This window comes from Agelaius phoeniceus, chromosome 1 (genome assembly GCF_051311805.1).
Source record: "Agelaius phoeniceus isolate bAgePho1 chromosome 1, bAgePho1.hap1, whole genome shotgun sequence".
Classification (NCBI taxonomy): domain Eukaryota; kingdom Metazoa; phylum Chordata; class Aves; order Passeriformes; family Icteridae; genus Agelaius; species Agelaius phoeniceus.
In genome coordinates this window covers 40,027,537-40,045,095 of record NC_135265.1, presented here as the reverse complement: position 1 = coordinate 40,045,095, position 17,559 = coordinate 40,027,537, and the positions used below count along the sequence as shown (strand labels likewise).

The 17,559-nt window shown below is 41.3% G+C and overlaps 1 protein-coding gene across 2 annotated transcripts; it reads right to left on the bottom strand.

The window, feature by feature from the left end:
- Nucleotides 1–10,423: 10,423 nt before the first annotated feature.
- Nucleotides 10,424–16,980, bottom strand: OXSM (3-oxoacyl-ACP synthase, mitochondrial). 2 transcript variants are annotated; one of them, XM_054640196.2, is made up of 3 exons: nt 16,806–16,980; nt 13,797–14,802; nt 10,424–11,341 (listed from the first exon to the last, which is right to left on the bottom strand). In XM_054640196.2, the coding sequence occupies exons 2-3, from the start codon at nt 14,798–14,800 to the stop codon at nt 10,939–10,941; spliced, it is 1,407 nt and encodes a 468-aa protein (XP_054496171.2). In that variant the 5' UTR covers nt 14,801–14,802; nt 16,806–16,980; the 3' UTR covers nt 10,424–10,938. The 2 variants fall into 2 exon arrangements, with proteins under 2 accessions (XP_054496171.2, XP_054496162.2); XM_054640187.2 differs by lacking the exon at nt 16,806–16,980 and adding an exon at nt 16,597–16,747.
- Nucleotides 16,981–17,559: the final 579 nt, after the last annotated feature.

The following is a 17,559-nucleotide window of genomic DNA, read 5'->3' as shown; positions in this document are numbered from 1 at the left end:
ATCAGGGAGAGCAGGGGGCTGCAATTGAGATACACAGATAACTCATAGAACTCAAGGTGAGCCCAGGTGCTGAATCTGAGCTTAAATAGGCTCTTGTGCAGAGGACAGAGAGTGTGTGGGGGTCACAGCTGAGAACACTCAGGGCAATTACAGCCTACAGGTGCCCACGGGGTCCTGGCACACACATAAGCATATGCATAGCTGTGCAAAGGGTTGGTTAGTGTTCAGAGTGAATAAAAAGACATCATTGTGTCCTAGATGTAGGGCCTCTTGCATTAGCTGAGAGGAGGTTGTTTTGGGTTATATGCTCCATAAATCAAAGAGAAAAACCCCACTTTGCTCTCTCAACAGATTGAATTTTTTTTCTCTGAGATATGCAAGTCACTGTGCAAGCACACCTACAGCAACAGGCAGGTTTCTTAGATCACTGGAGCTCTTGAGCAGACTGACAGCCTTATTCCTGCTGAAGGCAGTAGCAATTTTGCAATTTTGGGTAGGCAGGTTTTGAGCAACAAAGTCAGGAAATGACTTCCCTATCATTCCTAGAGTTCACTGGTTGTTCAAAGAGCACCATCTTAGATAACTGTGAGTCAGCCTGGGGATATTCATAGAATCATAGAATAGTTTATGTTGGAAAAGATCTCTAAGATCATCCAGTCCAACTGCTAATCCAGCACTGCCAAATCCACAACTAAACTGTGTCCTCAAGTGCCACATCCATATATATTTTAAATACCTCTAGGGATGGTGGTTCTAACACTCCCCTGGCCAGCCTATTCCAATGCTTGACAACTCTTTCGATGAAAAAAAAAATCCTATCCAATCTAAACTTCCCCTGAGGTAACTCGAGGCCATTTCTCACTTGTTACCTGGGAGAAGAGGCTCCACCTTGCTACAATTCCTGTCACACAGTCACAGAGAGCGATAAAGTCTTCCCTGAGCCTCCTTTTCTCCAGTTCCCTCAGACACTCCTCAGAGGACTTGTGCTCCAGACCCTTCATCAGCTCATTGCCCTTCTCTGGACACGCTCCAGCCCCTCAGCGTCTTTCTTGTAGTGAGGGCCCCAAAACTGAACACAGGATTTGAAGTGTGGCCTCACCAATGCCGAGCACAGGGGGACAATCACTGCCCTGGCCCTGCTGGCCACACTATTTCTTTTACAGGCCATGGGCCTGCTTGGCCACCTGGGCACATGCTGGCTCATGTTCAGCTGCTGTCACCAGCACCCCCAGGTCCTTTTCCATCAGGTATTTTTCCAGCCGCTCTTCCCCAAGCCTGTAGCACTGCCTGGGGCTGCTGTGACTCAAGTGAAGGACCTGGGATTTGGCCTTGTACTGCGGCCTCAGCCAAAAGCAGCTCCTCCAGGCAGGGGTCAGTCCTCCCAGAGCCTCTCCCCTCAGCAGGAGCGGGCAGCCCCCACTGCACCAGCTCCGAGCCAGCCCTGAGCCCTGAGGCCCTCAGCCCTGGGGCCTGGCACTTGCACTAAAGAAGCCATGGAAGTACCTCCCTCTGCCAAACCAGTTCTGGAACTCAACCTCAAACACATAAAGTATCTTCAGGACCAAATCCCTGAAACTTTTTAGGTGTATTTTACCTGGTCAGTTACAAAGAAGCATGAGGAAGGAGCAATCACTCTCTTTATGTTCTTTTTAGAAAATCTTCCCTTTCCTATTTCCTCTAAACAAGAACTACACAATAAATGTTATCATTTGCTTATGAATGCAATTTAGGAATTTTGAAACAGTTCCCAGGAGACTCTTCCTTTCTTTCAGTCTTGTAGGCCACTCCACACAGAATGGAGGTGTCAATAGATGAAGCCAGAGGAGAAAAGGAACAAGAGTAGGACCAATGTCTGAGTCACATTCAATATCCAGTGATGTAGAGGGATTCTTAGGCTGTCTCAATTAATTTGCAATTTATAATGGGAAATAAGTAGTCCTAAAACACTCATGAAGAAGGTTCAAAACAAGAAGAGTGAGTCACAGCAATTATTGAATTATGCCCAACATACTTTTATTTTCAAACTTTATGGTTCCTTCAGGGCTAGAGCCAACAGCTCTCTCTTGCCCTCGCTGCATCAGCATAGACATCCAAGCACTACAGCATATTTAAATGATTTCTTTTTCTTTAGTCTCATATTTCCTTCCTTTCAGCAAGTGCACAGTATGCTGCTTAGGAAACATGGAATCATTTCCCCTCTTCACTGCTCTGCCTGTGCTTCTAGTGCCTACTGGTGTAACATCAAGACTTTAAAGAGCTGCTAACCCCTTCAAAGTCTGTGCCCTTCAGTAAGTCAGTGCAAACTCGAGTTTAATTCACACAGAGGAACTCAGATTAACTTTATGAAGGAAAAACAAAGGCCGGATGAGATATGTTTAGTCTTTCTCCGGTGCCCTGCTCTTTTCCTTTGCGAGCAGCGGCGGTTTGAGAAGGAAAGCAGTGACTGAGCAATCTGGCCTGGCGGGCAGTGTCCCTACTCTCTGCAGGGCCCCGGGCAAGGTGACCTTTAGCAGTCCCTGCCATCCCAAGCGTTCCGTGCCTCCAGGGGCGCCGGGCGCTGCCGTGGCAGCCCGAGCTCTGGGATAACTGGGATTTTGCTGCCACCGTGTGCTCACCCCGCTCCGCCCGCCAGATTCCCCGCTCGGCCGGCCCCAGCACGGGATGGTGCCGCGGAAAAGGGTCCCGCTTCCGAGGCGGAGGAAAGAGGTCTTGCTGCAAAACTGCTCCTCGCATGGACGTGCCCTCGGCCAAACCCTAAGCTTCACCCTAAGGCAAACCAGCCACGCCCAAGTAAGTTTGATGCATCATTTGGAGACCAGGGGTGGCTGCTCTCAGTAGGTGGAGGCTCTCCAGTTTCACCCAGTTTCAGAAGATGCTCTTCTGCGGTCTCTGATGGCTCTGCACTGGTCCCCCAGCATCACCCATTACAGATGGACAAACAGTAGTGCTCAGCAGAAGTAGTTCCTTTTCAAAGCAGCAAAAGTCTATTCATTTTTTTCCCATAAGATTGACAGTTGATGATTGTTTAAAATGTTTAATATTCAGACTGTTCTGACACAATCTTTTGGCCTTTAAGTGTCACAGACATGAACAGCCTGCTGAGTCCATTTCCTCATGGACATTTACTAATGGTGGAAATGCCTCTGGAGCTCATTACACTGAGTATGGCCAGAGGATCGAGCACACACTCTTTAACCAGGGCATTTTTAAAGTTTCCTCTGGAGCTGAGTGGAAGAGATATTAAAATTCTTCCCAGAAATCCTACAGCACACCTCTTCCTAAAGTGATCCTATAGCATCCATCATGAGGTACAGACCAATTTGGCCCAGTGCAGGAATCTGTAACATTCCAGGACAGACCAGTGTGCTGGCAAATGAACCTGGCTATCAGCCAGCAAACCCTGGCTCACAGTGTGCAAACCACAATGCTACTTTTTTAATCTGTTTCTAAAGAGGACAGTGTTGTTCCAGACCAGGAACAAATCATTCAGTACAAAAATGAGGATGTCCCAGTGACTTGGTGACCAGGTACAAGTTCCTTCTAGAAGCCCTGTAAAATTTGTGGCTCTAAATAGTAAATACAGCTAAGGTTTTAAGTAAGCATGGTTATTTCAGGCAAGGTGACCCTTGGGAGTGAGATCTTTTGTGTCAGTCCATTTCCCACCAGAAAGGCACTCACATTCAAAACACAACCATCACAACCAATCATTGCCAGTCAGAAGAGAAACAAAGACTAATTAATTGAATAAAGGCCAAATTATTCGCTCCTATTATAAGCATGACATTGGCAAGAATCCCAAATGCATCCAGCGGTAACTTCACCTAGTTTGTTGGATATTGCAGTTGCCTCTAGGGGAGCATGTTCAATTATTTTCAAGGGCTTCACCAATTGTTATTCTGAACACTCTCTTCCACACACATTTCAGCTACCTAAAACAGAACAAAGATGTCCTCTACTCTCTTTCTACCTTATATTGCTGAATTACAAAGAAAATGTCTCTGAAACAGATTTGAATAGAGAAATTACTACTCCTTGTCTTCATTGCTCTGACTCCCTATACAATTTATTAGCAGTCTCAGGAATCTGCTTTTCTTAGAACTTCTGGCTATCTTTTTTTTAATTTTTTTTAATTCTAAATTCATCTGAATCATTCTCTCTGTGTTATTGAAGAAATTCAGTGAAAGCTATTTCTATAAATTTCACGCCCACATAGTCTGCTAAGAAGGGCTTGTGCAGTGAGTAATTTGCCTACATTAATGTGAAAAAATGCACTGGCAAAAACTGACTTGCATCCATGACAAAGGTTGTTATTCTCTTTCTTTTCCAAAAAGGGAAACAGAGGCAACTCCCTTATGTTCTGATACAAAGAGTGAAAATCAGTAACATCCCCCATCTAGCACTTAGATTAAAGGTATGCTTAAGACTATTCTTTTTTAAACCAAAGGATGTCTTGGGTGACAGGATGTAGATCAGACTCAGTTTTACCCACCTATGCACAGCTCTGGCCTTTACTTTCCATCCAAAACAGGAGTAATTCTGTCCATTGATGTTCCAATAGACGAAGTTGGGGCAAGCCTATCATTGGGGTGAGTTAATTGATGTAAGTATCTAAGTAATTTCTAATGTGAAAGGAATGGATGGCTAAAGGGCAGTGTTGGACAAGCCTGGCTCCAGAGACTCTTTTTGGTGTGTTGTTCTTTATCTCTTTATCCTATTTATGCTCTATATCTCAATTTCTCTTTATCCACTCTGAGCTTGTTGCAGATTGGGTTTTGTTAGATCAGGACCAGCAAAGTGCAACCTCAGTTTTACTGCCCTGGCCCCCACACATCCAAGGGCTTTAGGATGTTCACCAAGTGTGGAGAATTTGTCTGGTCCCAATAGAAACAATTATGGAAGTGACTGAACCTGGTAGTTCGCCTATTCAAATTATATCCAACTTTCTCAACAGCCAAGAGTATTGCCACCACTGCTCTAAGAAATTCCCTGAGCATTCCTAGGTGATTCCAAAAAAATCCACAATAAATGCAGATATGACACCAAGCTATATGTAAGCCTCCCTAGGCCAGACACCACACTTGGAAAAAAAGTCCTCAGGAGAAAAAAGGAAATTATAATACTCCTATAAAAATAATTGAATTGCAGATAGAATTATTGCTTTCTGACACTCTTTCAGAACTTATTGTATACAAATATTCCATATCAAGCTCAGTGTCAGCAATCCATCTCCTTCCTTCCTTCCTTCCTTCCTTCCTTCCTTCCTTCCTTCCTTCCTTCCTTCCTTCCTTCCTTCCTTCCTTCCTTCCTTCCTTCCTTCCTTCCTTCCTTCCTTCCTTCCTTCCTTCCTTCCTTCCTTCCTTCCTTCCTTCCTTCCTTCCTTCCTTCCTTCCTTCCTTCCTTCCTTCCTTCCTTCCTTCCTTCCTTCCTTCCTTCCTTCCTTCCTTCCTTCCTTCCTTCCTTCCTTCCTTCCTTCCTTCCTTCCTTCCTTCCTTCCTTCCTCCCTCCCTCCCTCCCTCCCTCCCTCCCTTCCATCAAACTCAAAACATCATGAGAATTGACTCTTAAATGAATTCCTAGAATACATTTTATGTCTTGTTTCAGCCCAGAGACTGTTTGATGGCATTCTGAACTCTGGGAAACAGTTCATTAGGCATGAAACAACTGACCGCTGCTTAGAGCAATAACATTTAACACCAAAATCCTGACAATGACAAAAAGAGGAAAACTACAAAATTATATTAACTATCACATGGATGTCCAGCTATTTAGCCTCTGATCTGCTTTATGGCACTCTAGGAGAACTACAAGACATATATTAAAAAATATTTATCTCTTTTTCAATTATAGTTCCTCGTTTGCATTTCTTCTGCCCTTCATGAGCATAGAGTCTTTTTTCAATCCTTCTTATTGCAATTTTATTTCACTTCATTCCTATTATATTTTGTTGGAGACCTTGGGCTGCAATAGCCTATATGCTACATGTTTGATATACCTGTTTATTAGCTATCATACTAAAATTATTTTTCTTCCTACACAGAAGTACTGGCTATAAGCAATTGATATTGGTATATTTCTTTACAGTTCAATAACTGCAGCTAGGAAATTGGCTTTCTACCAAGCTAAAATTAATCATCATTGTTACAAAATTTGGAGTGGTGTCTACTGCCCAAGCAGAAACTATTGCACATTTTGCTTAGGTTATAAAACTGCCTTCATCCTCATTACTGTTGCTAGCTTTAGAAAACAAACAAGAGCCCATCTTTAATAAGTAAAAAAGTAAATAAATAAATAACAAAAAAAGAAAGACAAATTAGGTCACAGAGAACTGGGAGCAAACTCCCTGGATGTTTTTGTACCACCTGTTTCCCCATTCCCCTTTTGGTCACAAAAGTCCAGAGGGTGGTCCCACAAAGATGCCACCCCAAGGTGGCATCTGACAGCACCAAGGGACTTGGCACAGCCCCCCAGCAGGGATGTCCCATCCATGGCCCTGGCTGTCAGGCTTGGTGGGAAGGGTGACAGGACAAGGCTGATCCTCAGACACCCATGATTTTGTAGTACACATTTCTCACTACAGACCCACTCATGGCTTGGGAAATCATGAAGTGTGATCCAAAGTACACTCAAAGTGTCCATGCTAGAAAAAGGCTGGTAAGCAGGAAATCATGCCAACTTGCATCTAAAGATTGTGTTAGTTAGCTTTTTGTTCAAAAGAATGCCATAGATGCTTTGAAATAACTACAATATATAACTATTCTTGATTTTCGTTATTATATTTGTAAACTATGAGTCCCATTTTTACTGAAAATATAAGCTTTTGCTCAGGGCTTCTTTCAAACTTTAACTAGATTTAATTTGAAATAATTTAGAAACTGGCAAGACATTATATTATAAATTCATTCATTAGCAAAAAATACGCTGTATACCTAAGTAAAAAACTTCTTCACACTGAACTAAAGTGATCTGCAGTAATGTAATGTGAGGAATATTTGCTCTCTACACTTGCAGAGCAAGCTACAGAAGTCTGAAATGAAATTAGGTTTATCATTTTAAAAAACTGTTTCTGGAGACAGACAGTAATTAACCCTGAGCAGTGGCTTGATCTTTGTAAGATTTCAGCAAGCACATGCTGTTTACATTTTTTTTAGCACATATTTTTATTAGGTTCCTCTAAGTAAATGAGTTCAGATAAGTTACCATAATTCCAATTTTTGCTTCGAATGCATTTATTTCTAAAAATATTAGCTAAGGTAAGATCCTTGATTCAAATCTAAACAATGTTTTAACCAGCTGGAAAGTAGCTTGACAAAACAAGTGCAATGGTCCTCATGGACCAGCTGCCTTTGTAGTAAAGAATACCAAAATCATTGTGGGCATCAGGAAGAGCAGCAGCAGCAGCAGCAGCAGCAGCAGCAGCTGCTCAAGAGAGATGATCCTTTCCCTTACTCATCAGAGATATATCTGCAGAGCTGGGATCAGTCCTGGGCTCCTCAGTACATGAGAAATGTGTTCATACTGGAATAAATCCAGTGAAGAACCACAGAGATGATAAAGTGTCGCAGACATCTTTCATGAAAAATCCTTTCCTTAGGATTTTTCCTCCTGAGAAGCTGAGAGGCCTCAGGAACAAAATGTAAACATTGATTATCTGCTGCTGTGGAATGCAACAAGTGGATCTGTGATTGGTCCATGTTGGATGCTTGTAACTAATGGCCAATCACAGCCCAGCTGGCTCGGACACAGAGCCTGAGCCACAAACCTATGTTATCATTCTTTCAGATTCTATTCTTAGCTAGCCTTCTGATGAAACTTTTTCTTCTATTCTTTTAGTATAGTTTTAATGTAATATACATTATAAAATAATAAATCAAGCCTTCTGAAACATGGAATCAGATCCTCATCTCTTCCCTCATCCAAGAACCCCTGTGAACACTGTCACAATAAAGGACCTGGGGTATCTGACATGGGAGGAGCAGATGAGGGAGCTGGAACTGTTTGGCCTGGATGAGACAAAGTTCCAGTGAGGTCTTATCAACATGATTAAATGGGGGAAGGAAGAAGATGGAGCCAGACTCCTCTCAGTAGTGTCCAGTGAAAGGGTAAGAGGCAATGGGCACAAATTTAAATACGGGCAATTCTATTGAAATGTGAGAAACTTACAGTGAGAGTGATGAGCACTGGCACAGGTTGCCTAGAGAGGTTGTGGAGTCTCCATCCCGGGAGATACCCAAAACCCAGCAGGACATGGCCCTGAGCAACTTGCTCTAGCTGGCCCTGCTTGGAGCAGTGGGGCTGGACTAGGCAATCTCCAGTCTCAGTCACTTTCCGATCCTGCCTGGAGCCTTTGACTCTCACACTCTTCTCAAGTGTTGGACCACTTGAGAAGTAGACTTTGAAATAAACACTCTACCTACATCTCCAAGTTTTGTTTATGAGATGATGAGACTTTTAAGTCTAAACGGGAAGCTTTTTTAATCCAGACTCTGGATGCTTACCTCTCCCAATTATTGAAGATGAAAAGTGCATTTTAAGGGAGAGCATTGTTTTAATACTTCGGTCAATTTGCTCACTTAATAATTTAGCAACACAGATCTATTTTCTTTTTATGTTTGCAGCTACCATAATAAAGCATAATTAGCAGTAAGTAGTCCCTGATCAGCTCAGTGGGGTATGTGATATAAAGAGATAATTCAAAAAAAGTACATAAAAATGAAAACTCTATAACAAATTTCAAATAGTCAGGGGTTAAACTTGGGCTCTATTAAGTTGGGTTTTTTTTAAATCCAGATTCCCTACAGGGTACTCTACTAATGCGTCTCGGCATCTTAAAATGATCCGTAATCAAAACACCTAAAATAACTGTTGTGACAAACCTTCCACAGTTTAAAGGTTACCTGTACCAGATGATTAAATTGCAGTGAGCTGAAGAGAGAAAAATCTTTAATCATTCCCGTTTCTGTTTTATTTTTCTCTGTGACAGTATCATCTATCTTTTCATGGCTGGCACACTGCAGCCTTCACCCAACACTCCTGGGGCCACGATCTCTGCTATCAGAGGGTAGAGGAGGCATCTCTGTCACAGTATTAATTACAGGTCTGCAGCTCTGTAACAAGACAGGGTGAGTCTAGTTAGACTGTACTTCCAGTCCATAATAATGCAGCACTATTCCCTTATTCTGCCCGGAATCACAACCACCTGAAAAAACACCATCTCCAGAAGAAGCTTGCTGGATGATTTCCTTCACATTCACCACCCTCCTGCTCACTCTCTCCTGGAGTCTGAATTCTTAAATCAATTTCCTTTTGCATATAATTTGCAGAGGGTATTGTTGAATTTTATGTTTTGCCTTTTATATTGCATGCAATCCAGATCCTCATTCATTGTACTGCCACTGTTAATTAACATAAAGTAAGAGATTTGTTGGTATTTTCCCTGACAGCAAACTCCCATACTCTGTCTTGCTTGTATGCTTTCACATTTTCCCTTTGCTAATATATCATTTTACTTTCATGCTCATTATTCATTAATCTGTTCTGGGCTGCATTGTTCTGTATGAACTCAGCTTCTGAAATAGTCTTAATCATTCTCCAACACATGATTCTCCAATCATTTTTCACAACAGCCTCTTTAACTTTCTATTCAGTAAAGACAGCAAATGCAAAAATTATGCTGTTCAATATCAGCATTCAGACCATTTGTGTAAATAATGAGATTTTAGGGTACAGCTCAGTCTCATGATAGCCATTTAGTAAGCTCATTCCAGAATGAAATTTACTTAGAAGTGCAGCTACTTTTTATGTCACTTATTTTAAATCTAGTTTAAGTGGAGTTACTTTGCCTCCACTTACAGAGGTCAAAGGCTAAGACTGACAATTTCAAAAATTCTTTTAATGAACTAACTCATCAATGGGAATATCAAACTTCACTCACATATGTGCTATCAATCAAGCCACTATTTGGCTAAGATGCTTAGCTGGTGCCAGAAGGAGTAGACAAATTCCTTTAATTTTGCTTTGCAAAACTACACCCTCATCAATATGTTAACTTTAGGTATAATTTGTTGTTCCTGTTCTCTCAGATTTATTTCTTGAAGAGAATTTTTTCCCTAAAAGAAACCTTGTTTGAAAAATTTTGCTAGTTCTACTTTTCCACTTTGGCAGAAAAAAAAAGGTACTTTCCAAGATACTTATTCCTTTCTGTATAACTATTTTTTAAATCTTTAGTGCCATACTCGTTTACTATGCTTGTACAAGGTTTCAGAACTCAACAGGTCATGCATGACCTACTAATTCTATCCCTGTGCCACATTGAAGATGTACAGGCCATGCTGTATGCATCCTTCAATGTTAGCTCATGGCCAACAAGGAAACACAACAAATGGAAATGAATAAAGATGAAAAGAAAATGAACCAGTGCCAGAAATCTTATGACTGTCTGTCTATATTATTGTCCCCTGAATATCACTTGTGCGGAAGAACCATGATATTTGAGACAACTCACCATGAGGAAAAAGGCAGAATTCTATATGGAGTAGGTAACAAAGGGGAGCTCAGTCATAAACCTTGTATTACCATGCAGTTAATTTGTCAGGTGTGGCGTCCTAGCTTGTTAGCCAGCCTCTCTTTTGTACACAAGATTCCAAACAATTTCTTTGTCACATGCATAGAAAAATCTTTTCTAACTTAGTTTAACCATGTCACCTGCTCAAGTCAAGAACAAAAACTTCTTCATCACACAAAGAATAGATCTTTTTTATTTTTATTAAAATGAATAAAAGAAGTTTCCTCTTTCTAAAAGAATTACTGGTGTAAATGTTAGGGTGAATATGTATCAAATGAGCAATTCTCAAAGCTGAGAAAATATTACAGAACACACCAGAGATAGCAGTGCAGAAGATCATCATTGGTGCAATTTTTTCACACCATTGACAGCATAAGTTAAACACTTGCAAAGCACAAAGTTGCATTAGTGCCACCAAAGCCAAATGAATTTGTGAGAGCTATACGCCGTTTGTCCGTCTTCCACTCCTGAGCTGTCAATGGAACATAATTGAGATCGAACTCTGCCTCTGTTTTCTGTAAGTTTAGAGTAGGTGGTAAAATCCCATGGTAGCAGGACAGTGCAGTAAAAGCTGCTTCAATTGCTCCTGCAGCCCCCAAAAGATGTCCTGTTGCTCCTTTTGTTGAGGAAACTGCAATATTACGTGAGTGATCTTTAAAAAGTCTCTTGATTGCTTGATTCTCAGCAGCATCTCCTAGAGGTGTAGAAGTTGCATGTGCATTGACGTATGTTACATCTTCAGGTTTGATCCCAGAATCCTTTATTGCTGCAGACATGCACCTAAGGAAAGGAAGACAACAGAATGCTGATTTGCCCAAAGTATTTCTGTCAAATGTACAAACCAAAAGAAAAAGCATAGGTTGTTTTAAAATGTTAACAAGTGTGAAAATTTGCTTTAGCAGAGATGTAAATGACAAGAGGTTAACTCATCTAACTAAGCACATGAACATCTACATTAGGTACCAGAGGAAAACAATAAAAATGAGGCCCACTATAAAATCAGACTTGCTGTTAAAAAATCCACAGCTAGGAGTAATACAAAGAAGAAGAAAAGAAGATATAAAAATCAGTCTCTACAGACTACATTAATGTATCAAACACCCTTTTCACTGTAAAATTTGAAAACATTTGAGAGAGAAATAACTACCAATATTATAACAAAAATAATAATAACTACTGACATTATTACAAAAATTTAGAGATGCACTCCCCAACAAAAATACTGGGCAATGAAAGAAAACATCTGCAGCCATCCTCCACATGCTTCTTTTGCATGCTGTCCAGAGACTAGAAAATGTCAAGGAGATAGCACAATTCCCTATATTTCATTTTATAATGAAATTTACTGAAAGTCACACTCTTCAACCCCTGGCATGGTATGTTTAGTTTGACTCCTGATGACTTGTACACTGTGACTACCTCTTTAAAACCTGTTTTTTTATGAAATCTGTGGAAGGATCTACACAGCTCGACATTGCAATTTCTCATAGATTTCCCTCAAAGAAGATCAATCAGATATCTCCCCTTGCACATAACAACAAAACACCTCTGAGCAAAAGACCACTGACTCTTTTGAAATTTATGAAGAAAAAGAAAATAAAAGGAAGCTCAGAAACAGATAGCACAAGCTTCTGGACAAATTTAAATGTCTCTACTACAGCCTTCTACCCTTAGAAGCATCCTGCTTAGATTAGGGTGGAGGCCACTGACACTCACTGTCACTAGATAGTGAGCCAATATTCAGGCAAAAGAGGTTACTGATAGTTATGAGATATATTAATTTAGTTAAATACATTATCTGCAATGAACTTATTCACTAAAGGAGATACCAGATTACTTGTGTAGGACATTCTTTATATCCACAATTCTGAGTCTGGCTTTGCCTCTCCTTTCCTGCTGGTTTATTCCAACATACGTATTGGCCTTCAACAGAAGCAGTTATTAGAAGATGGCAAAAAATATATTCCTCTGAATCCTCTGAATTTTTTTTATGTGGCAAATAAAATTCCTATAGGAAAGTGAGATAAGCACATACATTCCAGATTTAATCCATATACCACTGCAGTAACAAATTACTGGCTTGAAGACAGTATTAAAATGTATTATCTTATCTCAAGGGTGGAAATGCTCAACATTTTGGAAATACCCAGATTAATTTTCAACTCTTCCTACTGTGAATTTAATTTATATGCTACTGCAATCATAAAATACACAAAAATTCTATTATAATATATTGCCATATCATCTCAAGGGTAAACAAGTCTGAAAATATGAGATAAGACACTCCTGATTACTCATCTCACACCTAAGTCTGCAGAACAATTAAATATGAATCAAAGAGCATCGATGGAAACACGGTATATTTACAATTCTAGAAAAATCTGTTAACCTTATAAAGATGCAAACACAGCTTTACAATACCATGCAGAAGTTTGATCTATTTGTGCAGTGATATATTGAACTTTGGTACTAAATATTCACATACATTCAGAATAAGGCAAACTAAATCTTTAGCAAAGATTCCAATGCCAGCAATAGTACTCAGCTTACATGAAGCTCTCCAACTTCCACATGTAATTTAGCTGACAATTTAATTAGGTCAATGATAATGATTCGATGAGTATCAACTACTTGTGAACTGGTTTTGATGAGATAAACACTGATGAAGCTTTACCCCCCCCTAAACAGTACTAAAGTGTATTTCTGCTATGGTCCTTCACCAACACTCTTAGCTGCATCTGAATGAAGTACTGAATATTCTAACAAACTAGATCTCTTAAGTGCTCTACAGCTTTCATCACCTGAGATTTCTTGCAACAAATAACATGCTTTTGCAGGGGGGTGGGAGTCTTCTCGATGGAAAAAGAGTGAAGGAGAACCTGCAAAGATTCTGTCTCACCACAAACAACTTAAAATGAGGTTTCCATTGAGACTTATTTATATGAACAGCGGTATGCACCAAAGGAAAAATGTTTTCACACAGAGAAAGCTTTCATAACTCTATGGAAAAAGGTTGATTCTACTGAGAACTGGCCTTCATCCTCCTACTAAAAAAAGAGAATTGGGGCACAATGTTACCAGAAGCTCTTTCATTTTTCAGATTTTTAAGCTTTTGGAACATTAATTCAAGACTGAACATCCCTTCTCTGTGGAAAAATTTACAATGACAGAAACAAATGCACCCACTACAATTAACATATGAAGTAGCTATTACAATCAACATAAGAGTTCTTACCTGAATGCACCGTCTCCCTCGGGATTAGGTGCTGTTATGTGGCAAGCATCACCAGACAGTCCATAACCCAAAACTTCTGCATAGATCCTAGCACCTCTTTGCACGGCGTGTCCATGCTCTTCCAAGACCAGCACAGCAGCGCCCTCTCCCATTACAAACCCCTCCCTCTGCGAATCAAAGGGTCGACACGCTGTTTTAGGGCTCGAGTTAAAACTTGTGCTGAGGGCCCGGGCTCTTGCGAATCCAGCCAGAGACAAAGGACTAATGCAAGCCTCAGTCCCTCCAGCCAGCATGACATCAGCATCACCAGCAGCAATGAATCTAAAGGAGTCTCCAACTGCGTGTGCGCCTGTGGTACAAGCGGTCGACACAGCGTGATTCGGACCTTTCAGTTGGTATTTAATGCTGATATGGCCTGCTGCCATATTGACCAAAATCTTCGGGACAAAAAAAGGGCTGACCTTACTGTAACCCTTTGTTTTAAATAAGGCAGCTGTGTCAGAAATTTCTTCCAGTGGGACCATTCCCATCCCAATTGCCACACCGGCCGTTAAGTGGTCCTGTTCAGACTGGGGAGACCAGCCAGAGTCCTTCATTGCAAGCTCTGCTGCACCGATGGCCATCACGGTGGCAGAACTCATGGATTTGATCTCTGACTTCGACACAAAGTTTTCTTCACTGAACTCACCCTCCTTGTTTCCCCTTGGCACACACGCAGCCACTCTACATGGGATGCCTGCATATTCTTCCCCATCTAGTGATATAATCCCACTGCCTCCTTCCAGAAGGTGCTTCCACACAAACTGAGTCCCCACACCGAGAGGGGACACTAAGCCAATACCTGTAACAACTACTTTCCTTCGACATGCAGGCAGTGACTTGCTGAAAGCCCTTCTGTGGTTTTGTAAATGTAGATTTAAACTCAGGCTCCGGAGATGAAGATTTGCAATCTTTACCAGATCCCGTGAGCACTGTGAGAACATGGTGGCAATAATCAAGCACATTCCTGTAAATGGAGAGGGGTGGAGGGGGTGGGGAAAGACAAACATAACAATAAAACAGACAATGTGGAAAACATTCCAAGAACATTAAATTAATAACCTGATTTTTACTTGACAGCCTGTTTTCAACCCTGAAGAAATGGATATAGTTTCTGTGTCTATAACAAGGAATAGTATGAGTTATGGCAGATAATGGCAAAGAAACGTTCACTTTGGGAATACCTCTAGTGAGCTCCTCTAGCTTAAGCTGCTGATGAATATGACTTAGCACCACTGTAGACTGTGAAGCACTCTGGTTTTGCTGCAAAATTTCCCCTGGAGAAACCACCAGCTGACTGGAGGCAGAAACAATGAGCATTAACAGCTTCACTCTTCTAAGGGAAAAAGTGTGTGTTCACCAGGAAGTGTATGTCCCAAGCTGAGGATATCATCATCTCAACCTTCATGTCTGGCAGAACAGTCTAGAAAACTCAAACAGGAGTCAATAAACTTGTCCTGCTACTAATGTAACTACATTAGGTTCTGCTACTAATGTAATTACACATCTAGGACAAGACTCCTTCTCTTTCCACCTCTACCAACCCTTAATCAGCCTTGAGTTATTACACTGTCAGGGGACAGTATCTCCAGTAGCTTGAGCAAGATGTGGAGCACAGCACCACCTCTGTTGAAGGCAACACCACCAGACCCCCCATCACAAGAGGCACAGCAAATGATGTCAGAAGGCCTCTGTTGAGAACAAGTACTTGAGGAAGGACCAGAGGACTATGCCAAGTAGTGATGGTGCTGTACTGTGCCATAGTCCAAAGCCAGTCTTATTGCACACATTTGACATGCTGGAGCAGGGCAGAGGCTGCAGTACAGCTCTGCCAACACCTACAAAACAGGCTTCAACAGGTTGCCTGCTTTTTGCCTTGTCCAAAGAGCAACTTGGCATCCCCAGCTCTTTGGTAAAATGGAGAGAGCTGTATGAAGACCATAAGGGGCTGCTGGGCACTCCTGCTAAAATACCCAGACCTGTGGCAGCACAAGTGCACAGCAGCATTACTAAAAAATGTCATGGAACCACAGAAAGGCTGGGTTGGAAGGGACCTTAAAGATCATCCCATTCCAACAATCCCTGCCACGAGCCCAGACACCTTTCACTAGACCAGGCAGCAGAGAGCAGCATCCAGCCTGGCCAAGAACACTTGGGATAGGGAATAAAAATAGTAAACAATCACATATTATATTTTATACATATTTTATGCAAATATTAAATTTAATTATTTAAAAAGTATTTTTAAAGGACACTCTTTTAAATCCTGACCCAAATTTGCCATTTCAATTTTTTACGCCACTTAGCCTGGATTTTATAAGAGGTAGTATACATGTATAAAAATATGTATATCATAATATATTATGTATTATATAATGCAAGTCACATATATAAATAATATTGTATATATAATATACAATATAAAACACATTTGTAGTCATGGACTCTATATGAATAATTATAGACTATAATGTATAACATACATATGTTCCATAGATACACTAGATGATATATATTGTATATCATATTATCACAATGTGTAAGATAATGTATTTTATACATATTATTACACACATAATGTAATGTAATGTATATACATTATACATAATAACGTATAAGATAACATATGTTATCAGTGTATATATATCCATATGCACATATATGACTGCAGAGCTCTGTAAGGCAGCTCGTCCCGCAGCCTTTACTGAAATGCCGTCAGCCGGCGCCGAGCCGTTCTGTCCGACCCAACACCGCCCGATACCTGCTGTGCGGGAAAACCAGGCGCAGGATAATTTCCCCCGGTGTTTCAAGGGCAATGACTACTTTTGATGTGTAAACCAGGAGCCAGCCCCCGGCTCGCCCACACCACCCAGCGCCGCCATTGCCGACCAGGCCCGCCCCGCTGGGGGCGGTGTCCCCCCCCGGTCCGTGCTAAAACCCCCGCCTCCCTCCGCCAGCCCTCAGCGGTACCTCCGCGGTCCGTGCTCCCCCCCGCCCGGCGATGGTTCGCTCTGCCTCGCTCTCCCGACGGCGGCGAGGCCGCACCACTCCGCAGGCGCGGGGGGAAAGAAGGAGATGCGCGGAAACGCGCGGCCCACGGCGCTTCCTGCCGCCCGGCCCCGCCCCGCGGGCGCCGCTATGGGCGGGCGGGCAGCCCGATGGTGTGAATTGTCCAGAAACCAGGAAAGGCGGTGAAATTATTTCCTTCCCAAGCCACATGTTCTAATCACGCAAAGGAGGAGTTAAAAGAAAAAAAAAAAACCAAAAAAAAAAAACCCTAAAATCCTTCAAACTCTGGTGGAGTAATAAGTCTGTCCTTATCCTGGACAGACTACCATGGCAGAGCATAAATATTTGTCAAACTCCCATCAATAGAGACATGAATTAGTTACAGTGTGAGTTTGCTTGTTAGGTTATACCTCTATATAATTTATAATTTTAGTATATATTATATAATTTTATATAATTTTTCTTAGCAGTAAGAAAACTGAAATAAATTTACCCCCATGCAACACAATAATGTCTATTAGCTGCAAACACAGCTACCTAAAAATACCGTAGCACAGTAATGAGGCATGTACTGCAAGAAAAAGAAAAAAAAAGCCAAAAAGGAGATAAGTGCAATATTTAAGGACAAGAAATAAACATATGTGCACTTTTTTATATATATGAATAGTCTGGTTTTAATTTAGAAATAAAATTCCTTGGGCATTTAATGTCTTAG

Excerpts from the sequence above, each read along its gene's own strand:
- OXSM (XM_054640196.2), bottom strand. The coding sequence starts at position 14,800 with ATGTGCTTGATTATTGCCACCATGTTCTCACAGTGCTCACGGGATCTG. Across the intron at positions 11,342-13,796 it reads GAGGGAGACGGTGCATTCAG|GTGCATGTCTGCAGCAATAA; the intron begins GTAAGAACTCTT and ends TCCTTTCCTTAG.